Source organism: Phascolarctos cinereus, unplaced genomic scaffold (genome assembly GCF_003287225.1).
Source record: "Phascolarctos cinereus isolate Bilbo 61053 unplaced genomic scaffold, phaCin_HiC Scaffold_726;HRSCAF=1367, whole genome shotgun sequence".
In the NCBI taxonomy this organism is placed as follows: domain Eukaryota; kingdom Metazoa; phylum Chordata; class Mammalia; order Diprotodontia; family Phascolarctidae; genus Phascolarctos; species Phascolarctos cinereus.
Genome location: NW_027556098.1, coordinates 424717238 through 424734287, shown reverse-complemented (window position 1 = coordinate 424734287; position 17050 = coordinate 424717238). Strand labels below are relative to the sequence as shown.

General features: G+C 49.2%; 1 protein-coding gene and 1 long non-coding RNA gene across 4 annotated transcripts in view; one reads left to right on the top strand and one right to left on the bottom strand.

The window, feature by feature from the left end:
• The window catches only part of SHANK1 (SH3 and multiple ankyrin repeat domains 1), an 83846-nt gene that overhangs the window by 10764 nt on the left and 56032 nt on the right, over positions 1-17050 (top strand). For all 3 annotated transcript variants that reach the window (XM_020971958.2, XM_020971957.2, XM_020971955.2), the window contains 6 exons: positions 2247-2414; positions 2761-2877; positions 9613-9690; positions 11013-11079; positions 12142-12466; positions 14788-14981. In XM_020971958.2, the coding sequence (XP_020827617.1) occupies positions 2247-2414; positions 2761-2877; positions 9613-9690; positions 11013-11079; positions 12142-12466; positions 14788-14981 (949 nt within the window). The remainder of the gene's footprint in view (positions 1-2246; positions 2415-2760; positions 2878-9612; positions 9691-11012; positions 11080-12141; positions 12467-14787; positions 14982-17050) is intronic.
• LOC110197909 (uncharacterized) overlaps positions 1-17050 on the bottom strand; it is a 39724-nt gene that overhangs the window by 6480 nt on the left and 16194 nt on the right. The gene's annotated exons all lie outside the window — the stretch shown is intronic.

Below are 17050 nucleotides of genomic sequence, written 5' to 3'. Positions count from 1 at the left end.
AGAGGTGACAGCCCCCATATTCTGGTCTGGTCATATCCCATCTACAGGACTGTGCTCCATTCTGGACATCACATTTTAGGAAAGATGTGGATAAACTGGGACATCGTGAGGATGACCACCATGATGGTTACAGGCTTTGAGGTCATGCTCTGTCAGAGTCGTTTGAAGGAGCCAGGGACACTTAGAGTGGAAAAGAGAAGACCTGAAGAGGACATGACAGTTGTCTTCAAGTATCTGAAGGACTGTCATTGGGAAGAGGATTTAGATTTGTTTTGCTTGAGCCCAGAGGGCAGAATCCAGAAACATGGAGAGAAATCTCTGCTTCATGTCAGGACTTTCTAATTATTAGAACTACCAAAGAAAGAAAGAGTTGCCTCCCAAAGTCATATGTTCTTCCTCCCTTGAGATCCTTAAAGCTGTCAACAGACTGCAATGATGGGCTGAATGAAATGAACAGATCAATGTAAATTACTGCCTACACTTGGGCTCAAAAAATCAACTTCATGAGTGGAAGGTGTGGGCTGAATTTAATAGGATGACATTTAATAGAAATGGAAAAGCCTACATTTGTTTTAAGTCATCTGCACAAGTACAGGATGGGGAATTTGTGGCTAGATAAGAGTTTGTGAGCAAAAGACCTGGGGGCTTCTAGGGGAGCTGGAGCTCACTGCCAATCATCAATTCGATATGGCAACCAAAAAGCCTAACCAAACCTCGGGCTGTGTAAAGAGAACGCTGGTATCTGGAGTGAGGGAGGTGATAGTCCCACTAGACTTTGCCCTTCTCAGATCCCATGTGGAGAACTGTGTTCAGTTCAGGGTGCCATGTTTTAGACAGGACATGGACAAACTGGTATTGCATTCAGAAGGAGACAAGGAAAGTCAGAGAACTAGAGACCATGCCATGGAAGGGTCAGCCTAGAGATGAGAAGTCTTAGTTAGGGGACAGGTGGGAGCTACCTTCAAATATCTGTAGGGCTGGGTTACACCTGACCCCACAGGCCAGAATGAGGAGAGATTGATTTCACCAGGATGCCAAGGAAAACTTCCTACCAACTGTCCAAAAGCTGTCCATAAGTGGTATGGGCTGCCTTGAGAAAGATGTCTTTTAAAATTTGTATTAATTTTATTTTTTAAATGAACAAAGATTCACTTTCTCTCCCTCCCAGCTGCTGGTGGAAGGAGTTTCCTCACCAGAGAGCTTCCAAAACTGATGAGATAACAAGTCTGGGCTGGACAAAATGGCCTTTGAGGTCCCTTTAGCTTTAGAAAATAAGATTCTCAGGGCAACTAGGTGGCAAAGTGGATAGAGCACCAGCCCTGGATTCAGGAGGACCTGAGTTCAAATCCAGCCTCAGACGCATAACACTTACTAGCTGTGTGACCCTGGGCAAGTCACTTAACCCCATTGCCTAGCCAAAAAAAAGAAAGAAAATAAGATTCTCGGGATTGGAACCCAGATGTTTTGACTCTAATTCTGTTGTTCTTTCAGCCAAATTAGCCCAAATATAACCGTATCATTTTAGTGATGAGGAAACAAGGGAGGGCTGACTGCTTCAGGGGATGAGGGAAAGGGAAATGGTTTGGGTCCAAAGACCAAAGGTACATCAAGCCAATGCAGACAAATCAGGATGAAGAAATAGATGCTGAGAAGGTCAGTCCCAGCTCAGCCCAACCTTCACTCTATGCCCATGGACCCTTCCCCTCCCTATTCCCAGGCTGAGCCCAGGACACTGCCAGGATTAGAATCATATCTTTGTGTTCATCTGGTCCAACACTCACTTTTTACAGATGGAGAAACGGACCAGTGAGGGGCATGGATCCCAAGATTCAGAGCTGGAAAAGGCTTTAGAGATCAAATACCAATACCCCCCATTTTACAGAAGAGGAAACTGAGGCCTATAGCAGTTAAATGACGTGGCTATGGTTCTACAAGTCGTAAATTAGCAGAGTCAGAATTCTAATCCAAATTTTCCATCTCCCGAACCCTAGCTCTTTCCACCATGCAACCATTACTCTCTCTGCTCCAAGTCACTTTAGACAGTAACCCATTCTGTCTGCTCACCTGCCGAGGGCAGAGCCACTTTGGAACTTGAGTGCGGTGAACGCCCCCGCGCCCCCCCCCGTCCTACCATGCCAGTGAGATCCTGCCCCGTTACCCTGGCTCCCTCCTGTGTCTCTTCTTAGGGACAGGCAAGGGTTTGCATTAACCTGAGACCTACTTTCTATCCTTTGCCTCCCTTCCAGGCTCTGCTGGACCTCGGGGGATCCCCCAACTATAAGGACCGCCGGGGGCTGACTCCTTTGTTCCACACGGCCATGGTGGGTGGAGACCCTCGATGCTGCGAGCTCCTGCTCTATAATCGCGCCCAGTTGGGTGTCGCTGATGAGAATGGCTGGCAGGAGATCCACCAGGTCTCTGGGACCCAGGGCTTCTTGGGGCGGGGCAGAGACTGGGGAGAAAGCCTAGGCATGGGTCAGACGGGCTGGAGCACCGAAGGTGCGAGGTTGGGTTTCTGAGGATGAGAGAGGACGGAGGATGCTTGTGGATGCCTGGAGTATTAGGACCAGGGCGGAGTGTGTGCCTGTGTCCTGAGGTTGGGGGGACCTGGGCTGTGTGTAGCTGTCGGGCCTCTGGGGACCCTGGGAATGGAGTGAACAGGGAGCAGATACCGAGTCCCTGAGGGAGGCGAGGAGCTGGAAGGGAGTTTCTGAAAGAACTTCTCTCACTTCTGCTCCCTTTCCCTGATGCCCCACTCAGGCCTGCCAGAGGGGTAACTCCCAACACCTGGAACACCTGCTGTTTTACGGGGCCGAGCCAGGTGCCCAGAACGCGTCGGGGAACACAGCCTTGCACATCTGTGCTCTCTACAACAAGGTCGGTCTTTACAGGGACCTCTCCAGCTCCTGCTTCCGCTCCCGCTCCCGCTCCTCCCTGGCCACCCCGCACACCACCTTGCCTTATGCCCCAGCCCCTCTCTCTGGGTCTTCCCCTGAGCCACCTGCAACAATCCACCCTACACCCACAGCCTGGAAGCATGTGTGCACTCAGCCCTCTGCTGTGTACTCTGGGGGGATGGCAGACGTCTGCTTCAGTGCTTGTCCACAAATTTACAAGAGAGTGAGGAGATGTGGGCTGTGCTCAGTAAAAGGCTGTAGGTGTTGGGGGAATATTAACAACTCAGAATCAGGAGTCAGAGCTGGAAGGGCCCTTCAGGCATATAACATCAGAGTTGTCAGAACGGGCTCTTTGAGCTCCTTCCTCATTTTACATTTGAGGAAACTGAGGCTCAGTTTGGGCTAGGGACTTCCCAGACACCCCACAGCAAGATCCCTGGTCCTGCTGATGGTCTGGGCTTCTTGGACCCTAGAGGTCTCTGGGATCTGGCTGATGTTTGCTGAGCCTGTCCTCGGCCAGCAAAGACCCAGAGCTTTTCTGTAGAGTCCTAGTAGCAGAGCAGTGGGGCCTCTGAGGTCCCAGGAGTCCCTCTCTGCCCTTGACTTTCCTGTCCATCATGACCTTCTGCAAATCATCCCGAGGGAATCTGGCATCCCTAGGGAGGTCTGCCTGCTGGGGCAGGGGTTGGGCTACATATTTGATGAGCCCAGCTCCTGCCTTCCCTACTTAGAAGCATACTCCCACAAGAGCAGACACTTGCAATGTCCCAGAATCCTAGAATTTATGAGGTACCAGGGATCTTAGCAGGTATCTAGGCCACCCTGAGAAAAGATCACCTAGCTTCCACTTGCACACCTCCAGCAATGGGAAGCTCATCACCTCATTCACTTTGGAGCAGGAAGTTTTTCCATCTATCAGCCTGACATCTCCACCTCTGCGAATTGTGCTTCTTGCTGCTAGATCTGTCCTCTGGAGCCAGGCAAAGCCAGTCCCATCCCTTCCTTTTTCCTCTGGTAATCCTTCCCATTCACCGAGCATGTATCTGTCCTCATCCCCCAAGTCTTCTCATCTTCCCCAGTTCCTTCGAAGTACCCCACAAGGGCACAGTTTTCCATCTCATCCTCATCCTGGCCTTTGTCCCCCCATGAGTTCCCTCAGGCTTATCAAAGTCCTTCCTCCAATGGGTCACAATGCTCCAGATGAGGGTCTGAGCAAAGAAGGAGCCAGTGGGCCCATTACAAGTCTCACCTAGTTCCAAACATCATGTTTCTCTTCTTGCTGCCTAAGACCAAGGTCACTTTACTCGGCCGCTGCATTCCAGTCTTGTAGCAGATTGGGCTCGTGGTCTGCTCAGATCTTTGGGTCTTTTTCACATGAACTACTGTATAGCCAAACATGCCCTGTAGAGGCAGCTGTGGGCATAGTGGTCAGGAAGACCTGGATTCAAATAATGCCTCAAACTCTTATTAGCTGGGAAAGTCAACATCTGACTGCCTGAGTTTCTTCATATGTAAAATGAGGATGATAATAGCATCTAGCTCTGAGGATTGTTATGAGAATCAAATGAGATCACATTTCTAAAGCTCTGAGCACAGTGCCTGGCACATAGTAGGTGCTCTATAGAGGCTTCCCCCCTCCCCCTTCATCCTATATTTATATTTAACCCCAAAGTAGACCTTAAGTGTAATTTTATTAAGTCCATCCCATTGTTCTGTCCTCTTGATGTCTGTTTTGTTCTACATTCTAAGATAAAAAATTAGAGTGCAAGAAAGCCCAGATGAACTCCATCTTTGGGTATTAAAAGAACTAGTGGGTGTGGTTTGGGAGAGCATGAGACCTACCCAGGAACAGAGAATGTTCCCAGATAGGAAGAGGCCATGGGAGGCAAACTCTCAGCCCTTGAGCTGGCCCCATGTTCCTGAGCTTAGCATTCCAGATGTGATGGCTGAACATCTTCAGAGGGACGGGTGATGCCAAGAGCCAGGCTGGCTTCATCTACCTGGACCTCATTTCATTTTCTGACAGTGTCTATAAACCAGCAGAAGAATGCCAGATATGATTTACCTAGATTCGAACAAGGCATTTGAGAAAATATCTCATCCTATTCTTGTTGGAAAAGATGGAGAGATGTAGGCTAGGAAGGTGAACTTGAAACTGGTTTAATGGCCAGACCCAAAAAGTAGCATTAATGGTTCAATGTCTACTGGACGGGAAGTGTCCATTGGAGTACCAGGGGATCTAGGTGAGGCTTGGTGCACATTTTTTCTCCATGGCCTATTTCTGGGTTGACACACTGGATGACAATGTCAGGCCCCCAAAAATCTTGATGGGGTATGAGCATTGGGCTGAATCTAATAAGATGAAATTCAGTAGGGATAAGTGTAAGGCCCTGTCCTTGGGTTTGAAACATGAATTTCACTAGCCTTTTGTCTGAAAATCACTTAAAGTTTTAAGTGAACTTCAAGTTGGAGACTTGTCATGGGAGGGAGTGAGCAGATAGGGAACAGGCATTAATTAAGCACTTACTATGTGTCAGGCTCACATTTGATCCTCACAACACACCTGCAAGCAGGTGCTACAGTTGTTCTATCGTTCTTTCAGTTGTTTCCCACTCTTCGTGACTCCATTTGAGATTTTCTTGGCAAAAATACTGGAGTTGTTCGCCATGTCCTCTTCCAGCTCATTTTACAGGTGAAGAAACTGAGGCAAACAGAGTGAAGTGACTTGCTCAGTGTCATGCAGCTACTAAGTATCTGAGGCTAGATTTGATCTCCAAAGATGAGTCTTCCTGACTCCAGGCCCAGTGCTCTATCCATAGTGCCATCTAGCCACTATCATTAAAGTAATAATAATAATAATGATAATGATAATAATATAATAACAATAAAATGATCACTTAAAAATGAGGAAACCAAGGCAGGTAGAGGTTAAATGACTTGCCCAAGGTCACACAACTAGTAGTGGATGTCTGAGACTGAAATTGAACTCAGGACTGCCTGACTCCAGACTCAGCCTGCCACATGGCAGCCCCCAGAGCCCATGCGATCTGAGCTTGCATGCACAGGGATGCAGCTTCCAGGAGCAGCGAGGCAACGGTGCCACTGCCCTCATCAGACCCCCCTCTGGGGTATCGGGCTCAGTATATAGGAAGAGTGTGGGAAGGGTCTTGATTAACCGGAGAGCATCCAGAGGCAGCGAGAAGGGCCCTGACATCACGCCACATGGGGATCTGTCAAGGGGGTTGGGAATGTTCATCCTGGACGAGAGGAGATTCAGGGGAACAAGGTCACTGTCTTCCTGTATTTGAAGGGCTGTCATGTTGAAGGATGATGGCACTTGTTAAAGCTGACCCGAGAGAAGCAATGAGCAGCAATTGCAAACCTAGTCTTGATGTCGAGAAAAACTTCCTAGCGATCGGAGCTGTCCAAAATGTCCCCTGTAGGTAGTGAGCTACCTGCACTGGAGCTGGAGACCAAGCCGAGGTTGGGCTGACCACTTGTCTACTATGTTATGTGTGTGTAGGGGTATAGTGTGGATTGGATGGTGGCTGAAGACCCTTCCTGCCCTAAAAGTCTGTGCTTCTCTGTATCATAGCCGGTGTTCCATTGGTGGCAAATCTAATACGCCTTCTACCTATGCTTTCATCCACGACGTTGATGAAAGTATTGATGAGAATGAGGCCAAGGAGAGATGCCTGGAGGATTCTGCTGGATGGGTCCAGTTCCAAATTCCCTGAACCCACATCTCTCTGTCTTGACCCCAAAGACATCAGGGAAGACTCTGCCCTATGCCTTGCTGCTCTCTGAGTCTCCTCTACAGCATTCTCCTGACCTGCCAGTCTTTACATCTTTGCAGAAAACCTAGTCTGGCTTGCCCCACTCTTCACCATCCCATGGGGACCAACCGCATCCCTCTCTTAGTGCTCCCATCATCTGAGCTTTGAAAATTTTGCCAGGCATTGGCTGTCAAGCTTGTCAGCCTAGAGTTGCAAGAATCCACCTCTTCGCCTTTGTGAAAATCCGGATAATCTCCAGGATCCAATCTTAGAGCATAGGATTTGGAGCTGGGAAAGTCCTCAGAGAACCCCTGGTCCAAGTCTTTCATTTTACAGATGGGAGAAGTGGAGAGGGAACCCAAATCCGCCTCCCTGTGACGTCTTCACAGTCCTTCCAGTTCTACCTTCTTGGGCACCTCTCCCACTCTGCAAGATTTTTCAAAGCCCATTCCATTGGTACAGAGGAGGAAATTGAGGCATGTGGTGGTGTACTCCTGGCTCCACACGAGGATTGATAGCAGAGTTTAGAAAGGGGAAGGGGCCCCTGTGGTCCAGGGGTCCTTCAAGGAACTTGGAAACAAAAGCATAGATTCTTCAAGCCCTGGGGATCTCAGCATTCATCTTATATTGATATTATGATATTATGATGATATTCATCATCAGTCTTGTCTGACTCTTCATGACCCCATTTGGGGTTTTCTTGGCAAAAATACTGGGGTGGTTTGCCATTTCTTTCTCCAACTCCTTTTACAGAGGAGGAAACTGAGGCAAACTGGGTGAAGACAGCTACTAAGTGTCTGAGGCTGGATATGAACTTAGGGAGAGGAATCTTCCTGACTCAGGTCCTGCGCTCTGTGCACTATGGCGCCCCCTAGCTGCCTTTCAGCACCCATCTTAGTCTGTAGCCTTTCCCTGAATAGTATTCCTGACCAGTGATCATAGCCTGATCTTGAAGACATTTAATGATGGGGAGCTCTCTTGAGCTGAGCCTTGAACGATGCAGGTAGCTATCTCTCCGAAGCCTAGCGTTCTCTCTGGGCCTTCCTTGGCCCTCCTCTCCTCTGCTACCGAAGGTCCACCTCCATCTTGTGTCCCTTTTATGCATCCTTCCCATGTACTTCTAGACTTGCCTAAAGGAGAAGGAATTCAGCCATTGTTCAAAATATCCATTGGTTTCCTGCTGCCCTGAGACCGAGCAATGGCCGATCTCCCGGCTGGGCCTGTCACGGAGAGCTGCTGCCCTACTTCTCCACCCAGATTTGCTTATGGGACCCCCTCAGAGAATCAAGTGAAACCAGGAAGACAGCTTTGTACACCTAGACGTGCTCTATGCAGCACATCCCTGAAGGCTCATTGAGGTCTTAAGCTACTAACGATTAAGGCTGCACCAAGACTTTGGGGTCACCCTATCTATATGAACTATTATTATTATTATCCTTCAAGTCTCAGTTTGGATGCTGCCTCCTCCAAGAAGCCAGCCTCGATGACTTCATCAGGAAGTGGTCTTTAGCACTTTATAACTCCTATTATAAACCCATATTCATTTTAGTGTTACATCACTTTTTGCATCCTCAAAAGGTTGGCCACCAAGTGGCCACAGCCACTTATTAAGCTATGCAGTGGGTGAGTAAAGGGTGAACTCTGCATCACCACCTGTATGATCCTCTGGACCTTTTGAAACCTGTATTCTGTGCGTGTGAGCAAGGTCTCACAGGGTACTTCAGCATGGCACGGAGCTCAGTCTCTGCCAGGCTAAAAGGGCTTCACCTGTGGCCAGGGCTGGTGTTGAGGATGGCTCAGCTCAAGGCAAGAGCCTCAGTCTCACAAATGTGGCCTCAGCCACTCATGGAAATCATCTCCTCTGGCCCAGAGAGGCTGGGATTTGTGTTGGACTTGACTGCGCTGTCCTGTCATCAGTTCTTCTTGTACTGACTTTGGGACTCTCCTGCCCTCAGTTAAGGGCCTTCATGAGTTGTTGTATCTGACAAATCCTTCTCCACGCATCTGAGCTCATGAGGAGCCCTCTGCCCTTAGCTAGGCTGGGCCCTGGTCCATTGCTGATCCTGTGCCTGCCCACAGAGCATCTGAGAGCCCAGCATGACCCACAGGCCTTGGTGAGGGAGCTGGGCAGGGCTTTCATGGATAGTATCCACTCTCAGGAGACACCGAGGCCTCAATCAGTACAGTGCCATTTTTCTGTGTCTATACTTAAAGACTTTGAATCTACTGTCTGGCGACCCCCAGACCAGCTAAATGCTTAGAAGCTCAAGTGAGAAGCTCTCCTAGTGAGGGACTGTCAGTCAGGCAACAAGCATTTATTAAGTGCCTACTATGCACCAGGCAGTGTGCCAGGTACTAGAGATACAAAGAACCAGCAGAAGAAAAAAGGAGGCAAATTAGCCTACGCTGACAAAATTACTTCCAGTGCCTACCCAATCCTCACTATTAGACTGCAAGCTCCTTGAGGGCAAGTCTAGGGTCCAAACTATCTTCTGTTTTAGTTTTTTCCCCCATCTTCCCTGGGTCTTTGAACTGGCATAGTTGAGTCTAAATAAGTATTTGTTATGTGGAAGAATGAAATATGCTGACAGGCATGTCAGTGAGTGAGTGAGTCTGTGAGAAGGTCATTTTAGGCAGGAGGAAGTTCAGGGAAGTAAGGCTAGGAATAAGGAAGCACAGCAGGCTGGTGCAGGGGCCAAGGGACTGCCCCCAGAATGGCTCCTGGCAGGGGAAATTCAATCCTGCACCAGGTGCAACCTAGGACAGCCCCAGCCCCCTGCCCTGGCCCCGTGGGTCAATTCTGCTGTTCTTATGTCCACCCCCTCTTCCATCCTTCACACCATACCACTCCCTTTGGGATGCCCCAGATCTGCCTGAGGTCTGTTCCCCTCCCCTGGCCTGCCCTAACCCTGAACCTCTCCCCCCAACCCTGCCTGCAGGAGACGTGTGCCCGAATCCTCCTGTATAGGGGGGCCAACAAGGAGGTGAAGAACAACAATGGACAGACCCCTTTCCAGGTAAGGAGACCCTGGAGAGGTTGGGGGGAGGGGAGGAAGTAGAGGTGAGGACTGGAAGGAAGGAAGGAAGGAAGGAAGAGTGGATAAGGAAAACAGAAGGTATGCAAGTAACAGGAGAGAAGGGAAATTGGAAGAAATAGGAGAGGTTATGGGAGACATGGAAGAGGATGGCAGGGATGGAAGAGAGGATAGAAAAACAAAGGGTGAAAGATGTGAAAGGAGAGGAGAGAGGGATGCTGGTGAGGACAGGGGACATGGAAGAGGAAAGATAAAAAGGGGTGATAGGAGAAAGTGAGGAGAAAGGATGATAGGGAGATGGTCAGTAAGTCAACAAGCATTTATTAAGTGCCTACTATATACCAGTCACTAAGCTGGCGCTGAGAAGACAGAAAGGCAAAATATAGATTCTCTGTCTAGGAGTTCATAGTCTAATGGCAGAAACAACATGTAAACAACTCTGTACAAACAAGACACGTGTGAGATAAATTGGAGATGATCCACAGAGAGAAGACATTAGCATGACGGGGCATTGAGAAAGACTTCTCCCAGGTGGGCTTTTAGTTGAGATTTGAAGGAAGTTAGGAGGCAGAGATGAGGACGGGGACAGTACTAGGCATGGGGGACAGCCAGAGGAAATGCCTGGAGCCAGAAGATGGAGCAGCAAGGCCAGTGCCACAGGATTGAAGATGGCAGGGGTGACAGGAGAAAGCAGAGATGAAAAGTAGGACAGGGGAGGAAAGGGAAGACAGGAGGCAGGAAAGGAGAACTAGAAGAGGAAGGGAGAGGACATGGAGAGAGTTTGACGAGAAGAGAAGTGGAAAGAGAAGGGATGGAAGGAACAGAGAAGGAGGGAGGGCAAGGATAGAATAGGGAGGGGAAAGAGGAGAGAGTGTGAAGGGCAGTGGTGGAGAGAGGGGACTGAAGAATTGAGAGAGCAGAGAGAGAAGAGGGAAAGGAGAGAAGGGGAAGTGAGGAAGAAGAGGTAGAGGCAGTGCAGAAGAGAAGGCACAGGAGAAGATCCAGGTGATGGCTTGGAAGGGCGGCAGAGGATAAAACAGGGAATTAGAAAAGAGGGATAATAGGAGAGAGGGGTGAGGGCAGGAGGGGCATTTAGGGCAAGGAATGATCAGAAGATGGGTGTGATATGGAAGGGCTTGGGGAAAGGGGGAATAGGGCTATAGGGAGAGTGGGGAGAGTGGTATTAGGGGAACATAGCTAATTAGCAAACGGGGGGAGTAGGCTAGAGCTAGGCTTGCTATTGTGACTGTTCTTACCTGGCCCCTGGGGTCACCTCCTCTCTTCTCTGCCCCCACATGGGCCAGGTGGCTGTAATAGCTGGCAACTTTGAGCTGGGGGAGTTGATCCGAAACCACCGAGACCAGGATGTGGGTGAGTGAGGTGGGAGCTGGAGGTTAGGGGACGGTGGGTGACATGGGAGATGAGAGAGAGGAGTGTGTGTGGAACTTGGGGGCACCTGATGTTAAGGGTGGGCTGAGCAAGGGATACAGGGCTGTGTGAGTCCGGGGAGTGTATGGGGCTGTGCTTGCCCCTACCCAAGCTCATCTTCCCCTTTTCCCCTCTCCCCCCACATGTCTGCCTCCATCCCTCCCACATCTCTGCCTCCATCCTCCCTTATCTCTTTCCATATCTCCGTCTCTTTCCACTCTCACCATCCCTCTCTTCCTTTCCCCACTTTCCTTCCGATTCTCCTTTCATCTCTTCCCTCCCTTATCTCTTCACAACTCTATCTTCCCTTCCCTTATCCCTACATATCTTCTTTCTAATTTCTTTCCAACTCTCTCTCTTCCCTTATCTTCTCAAATCCTTCATTCCCTCCCTCATCTATTTCCTCCACTTCTCCATCTTTAATTTGTTCTCCTTCCCCTCATCTCTTGTCTCTTTCCCCATCTCTCTCCACTTCCCTCATCCATCTCTCCCTTCATCTCTTTCTCAACCTCAACTTCCTATCTCCACTCACATCTCTCTGTTTTCCCCTCACTACTCTTCTGTACCCACCTCCCTCCCTTCTCTCTGCTTTCACCCTCATCCTTTTCACCTACCCATGTCCCCCTTTCTTATCTCCCTTTTTATCTCCTTTTCCCTCTATCTTCATGCCTACATTTCTCCTCTCATCCCTTTCTCTTATCTTCCCAACTTGAATTCTCTTTCTATTGCTTCTTTCTCATACATCTTCCCATCTTCTCCTCTCTTCTCATCTTTCCCTCCATCTCCTCTCCACAATCTCCCTTTTCTTCATCTCCCCCTTTCCCAATTTGATCTCTCCTCCTTCCCCATTCCTCCTATCTCATCTCTCTCCTATCTCTTACCCTTTTCCTCCCCCCTCTCTCATCTGTCCTTTTCTCTTCTCTCTCCTTACCTCAACCCTCTTCACCAACCCCCATCTTTCCCCAAATCTCTTTCCCTCATCTCCACTCTAACCCACCCTACTAGTCCCCTTCCAGGAGTCCCCCAAGTATGCAGCCCGTCGGAGGGGGGGTCCACCAGGCACAGGGCTGACTGTGCCCCCGATGCTACTCCGTGCTAACAGCGACACCAGCATGGCACTGCCTGATTGGATGGTGTTTTCACCCTCTGGGCCCCCTGGCCCTGGTCCTGCCCCAGCGGCCCCAGCTCCAACAACCCCCTCAACCCCAGGGGCCAAACTCAGCAGCGGCACTCTGCGTAGTGCCAGCAGCCCTCGGGGTGCCCGCGCCCGCTCCCCTTCCCGAGGGAGGCACCCAGAGGAGGCAAGGAGGCAACCCCGGGGACGGCCCAGGTAGGGGGAACTACTGATACCCCCGAATCCTTCTTTTCTATTCCCAAGACCTCTTTCCTCATGAATGGCCAAGGAAGATCCTAATCTCTCCTCTCCTGGCCTTCTGTTCCTCAGATGGCCAGGAATACTGCATTGCTCTCCCCACATCCCAACTCCTTTTCACCATGAACATTCAGGGAAATCTCCATCCCCCTCATCCTCTTCTCCCACTCCCAACATCCCCTTTCTCTATAAAAATTCCTAGTCTTCATCCCTCCTCCTACTCTCAATACCCTTCTGCCCTGTTCCCCTGCTCTCAATACTCCTCTTTCCTATAGACAGCTAGGAAAGCCCTCGACTTCCCTGTAAATCTCTCTTCCTCCCTACTTCCTCATGAATACCCTAACCTCTGTATCCCTCTTTTCCCATGCCTGTCCCCAGTACCCCCATCCTTCCTCTCCATGGGTGGCCAGATAAGCCTCTAACTCTCCCATTGGTCCTACCTCCCAACCCATGGATGACCTAGGAATCCCTAGCTCTCCACGAATGGTTTATTCTCCATAGATTCCCCCAATTTCTTCTTCCTCATGGACTTCCAAATGTCCCTTATCCCTCCTTTTCCAATCCAATCCCTTCATTTTTCATGGATGATCAAGGAAACCCCCAACTCTCCCATTCCGGTTCCAAGGTCTATACCTTCCTTCCCTAGAGAAGCTCATATCCCTAATCTTCCCGATCTACTCCCTAAATCACTCCTGTTCCATTCCCTAATTTTCACCCTCCCTGTCCAAAAAATCACAGGCATATCAAATTCCCCAGATTCCCAAATTGCTTTTCTAGGACCCCTTCAATGCATCCATTTATTTTATAAGTATTCATTAAAATATCTACTATGTGCAGAACCTTATGCCCAGCACTAGGAAAGGTACAAAGATAAAATATAGTTCCTGCTCTCAAGGCACTTCCAGGCAAGTAAGGGTGATGTGAAACATGTAAGGATCAATGTTAACCTGGAGAGAGGTCTCTAGTAGAGTGCCATAGGGCTCCTTTCTTGGGCCCCATCACCATTTAGATAGCATGCTTATCAAATGTAAAGCTATCCAAGAGTTGGGAAGGAGAGCTAAGAGGTTAAACAAGTTAGAATCCAAGAAGATCTTGTCAGGCTAGAACCATAGGCTAATGGGTTGATGACTTCAAGATGGAATTTAATAGGAATGAATGTAAAGCCATCCTCATGGGACTCAAAAAGCCAACGACACAAGTACATGATGGGGGAGGTGTGACAAGACTATGTCTCAGAAGAAGAAATGCTTGAGGGTCTCAGTGGGCCACAAGTTCTGTATGAGCCCCAAAAGCAAATTTGGCTTTAAGATGTAGGATCAGAAATAGTGTTCCAGATCAGGGGTGTGTGATGATGTGAAGCTCCCTGCCCTCAGCAGGCAATGGCAGAACACAGGGGACTATGTTCACTTCTGGGGGGCCACATTTTAGGAAGGCCCCTGACAACCTGGAGCTTGTCTAGAGGAGGGTGGCTTTGGTAGGTGTGTGGGAAAGAAGGAACTTAGAAGTGTGCCAGACTAGGATTAGCTCAAGGAAGGGGGGTGGGGGTGTAGTCAGAAGTAGGAAAGACCTCAGGATGCAGGCAAAGGGGGCTCCACTATCTGAAGGGCTGTCAGCAGGAAGAGAATGAGCCTTGCTTTGCTTCATCACAGGATAGAACTGGAAGTAAGATCATCTAGTTTCAGGGAGGGAGATTTAATGTAAAAAAAAAACCCATCCTAGTGACAGAATTGGCCAACAGTGGGAAGTTCTCCATGCTTGGAGATCTGAATGCCTGCCAACTTGTCAAAGGTGCTTTAACTGAAATGGCCATGATTTGGACAGGAGCAGGCTGGTATGTCCAACCCCTTCAGCTCTGAAGCTCTGAAGTTCTAAATAGGGAGGGTCAGGCTATTCAGTACCAAGCAAAGGAATCCAGACTTGTTTCTGGGGGCCATTGGGAGCCATGGATGTTTTCTGAGCAGTGTAGGGACTTGGCCAGAAGTGTAAGGAAATGACACTGATATTCTGTGAAAAACAGATTTAAAAGGGAGAGGTTGGTGAATGAAGAGACTTCTACAGTAAGACTGCCTTGGGTTGGAGGTAGCTATGGAGAGAGACAGGAAGCCCCCGGTCATCCCTCCCTGACTTTCTGGCTCCCTTTCCACTTAAGTTCCTACCAAAGGTCCTTCCACTCAATATGTACCAAGCCCCATCCCCTTCTCCCCTCTCTCCCCCTGCCCCACCCCATGGTGCTCCTCTGGACATCCCCTTTCCCTCAACACTCCTTATATATATCCCAGCTCCAGTGGGACACCCAGAGAGGGGCCATCTGGGGGCACAGGGGGATCCGGGGGCCCTGGGGGCTCCTTGGGAAGCCGGGGACGGCGACGGAAGCTCTACACAGCAGTACCAGGACGCTCCTTCATGGCCGTGAAGCCATACCAGGCCCAGGGCGAGGGGGAGATCTCCTTGAGCAAGGGAGAGAAGATCAAAGGTACCTAGGGTTGGGGCGGTGGGATAGGCTTGATCAGCATGTGTGGGGGTGGAATCAATTCACTAGTGTTTCTTGAGTGCCTACTATGTATAAGGCCCTGGAGGATACAAATGAATGACATGCCCCTACTCTCAAAGAGCTTATAATCTAGTTGGGGAGACAGGACATATATGTAAAAATATAAAAATAAAATGCAATAATATGTCAAAGATTTCTGATTTCATCAGCACCAGGACACTCCCCCTCCACCAAAGCAGATGGAAACTGGCCTGTAATGTAGAGAGTTTTGCCCAAGGGGCAAATAGAGGAGAAGCAATTTGGCTAAAGTCAGGTAGCTTTGATGTATGGGGGGGGAAGAGGGGGTGCCTGACTGAACTAGCCCAATGGTACCTGGGCCATGTAGTCTGAAGAGAACAGAAGGATCTCTGACCTATTACTGCCACGCTAAGGCAGCTGGTGTTCAATGACCAAAGCCAGGCAAGTTCTGGCAGAGCCGAGCTAGCTCAAGAGGCTGTGAAAACCAAGTTCGGGGATGAATTGGATGTCTGTCATCCAAAGGCCAGACAAGTTGTCCAGAGAGATTTGTTACCAAGTTGGCCAAAGGGGGATGCATTTTTTATCCACTATGAAAGACCATTGAGGAGTCACCAACCAGACATGTATCAGCAGAGTGAGCCCCCACATGAATGAATCATCAGCCAGTCAGTACAGAAGCATTGATGAAGTGCTCCAGTGTCTACTAGATTAGGCTGGAGATATACAGACCAAAGTGAGGCAGTGCCTGCCCTCAAGAAGCTAACATTCTACACAGGGACTTCAGCATGCTTGCTGATGAGGAGAGGTGTACGGGATACATGCAAAGTGAATACATAGGTTGGAACAAATAACAAAAACAACTCATATTAATAGCAAACTTTTCCTGTAATCAACTGTGGGAGGAAGAGAGTACAACAATTCTTCCCCCGTTTTACAGATGAGGAGAAAACGGAGAAGGGCCATAATTGTTGGTGCTTCGCTACTCCAAACCCAGCCCTCTTTCTACTCCTTCATTCTGCTGTAATCCAGTCCAATTCAATTCAGCAAACGCTGATCAAGCACTGGAATAGGCAGAGAGTTTAGAAGAGATGTAGCCTGCTCTCTACCCTTCAGGGCTTGGCCCCAGTGTGATGGGGGACATGATTGTGTATGCAGACAAGAATGATGCAAACTAATGCAAAAAAGTGTGCCAGAGAAGTGTCAACAAGTGGCACATTGGAGGAGGGGAGAGATGGAGATTCAGCAGGTCTCCCAAGGGAAGGGAGAGAGAACCTTTGGAGTTTAGGGCAAAGGGTAAGCCAAGTCCTGGAAGAAGAGAAGTGCTAAGTGTGTTTGAGGAATGGTAATTGACCCAGTACGGCTAGAGGGTGGAGCATATGGTAGGCATTTGGACAAGACAGGGCTGGGAAGGTAGGCTTATGGAGAGCCCTCAATGCTAGGCTAGAGAATTTGAACTTTTCTTTTTGGGCAATCGGGATCCCTGGAAGGGATTTGGGTATTAGTCTGAGGAGAGGCATTCCTCAAAGTAAATTCTTTCTGGTAAGAACTAGGGGCATACTGCATTGGGCACTAAAAGGCAAAACTAGGAAAGTAGGAACCGATGGCTCCTTCTTGGGGCAAACCTTCAGGAGGACAGATCCAGGGACAAAATATCTGCCTATCCATCATCTGAGGAGCAGCCCAGAGAGTCCCATTACCAGCAGACTGGCCACAGCAAGTCAAGAGATCATCTGCTGAGGTATGGAAGGCTTGGGATCTTTTGTCAGTGGAAAAAAAGACCCACATTGATCACTTCGACAATGCCGGAAGAGTTGGAGATTATAATTCAATAAGGAAAGAAATGCCTCCTGCATTTTGGGAGGATCCCTCACAGAAGATGCGTGGGAAGGAAGGTAGAGGAACTGCACAGAATGAGATGGAGTAGAAGTGCCTTGGCTGAAGGAGGACACTTACCCTTTGCCTCAATTTCAAATCCTTGAGATATTGAGTATGATAATTAGAGGGACTCTTCCTTCCCACTAAGCCCAGCCTCT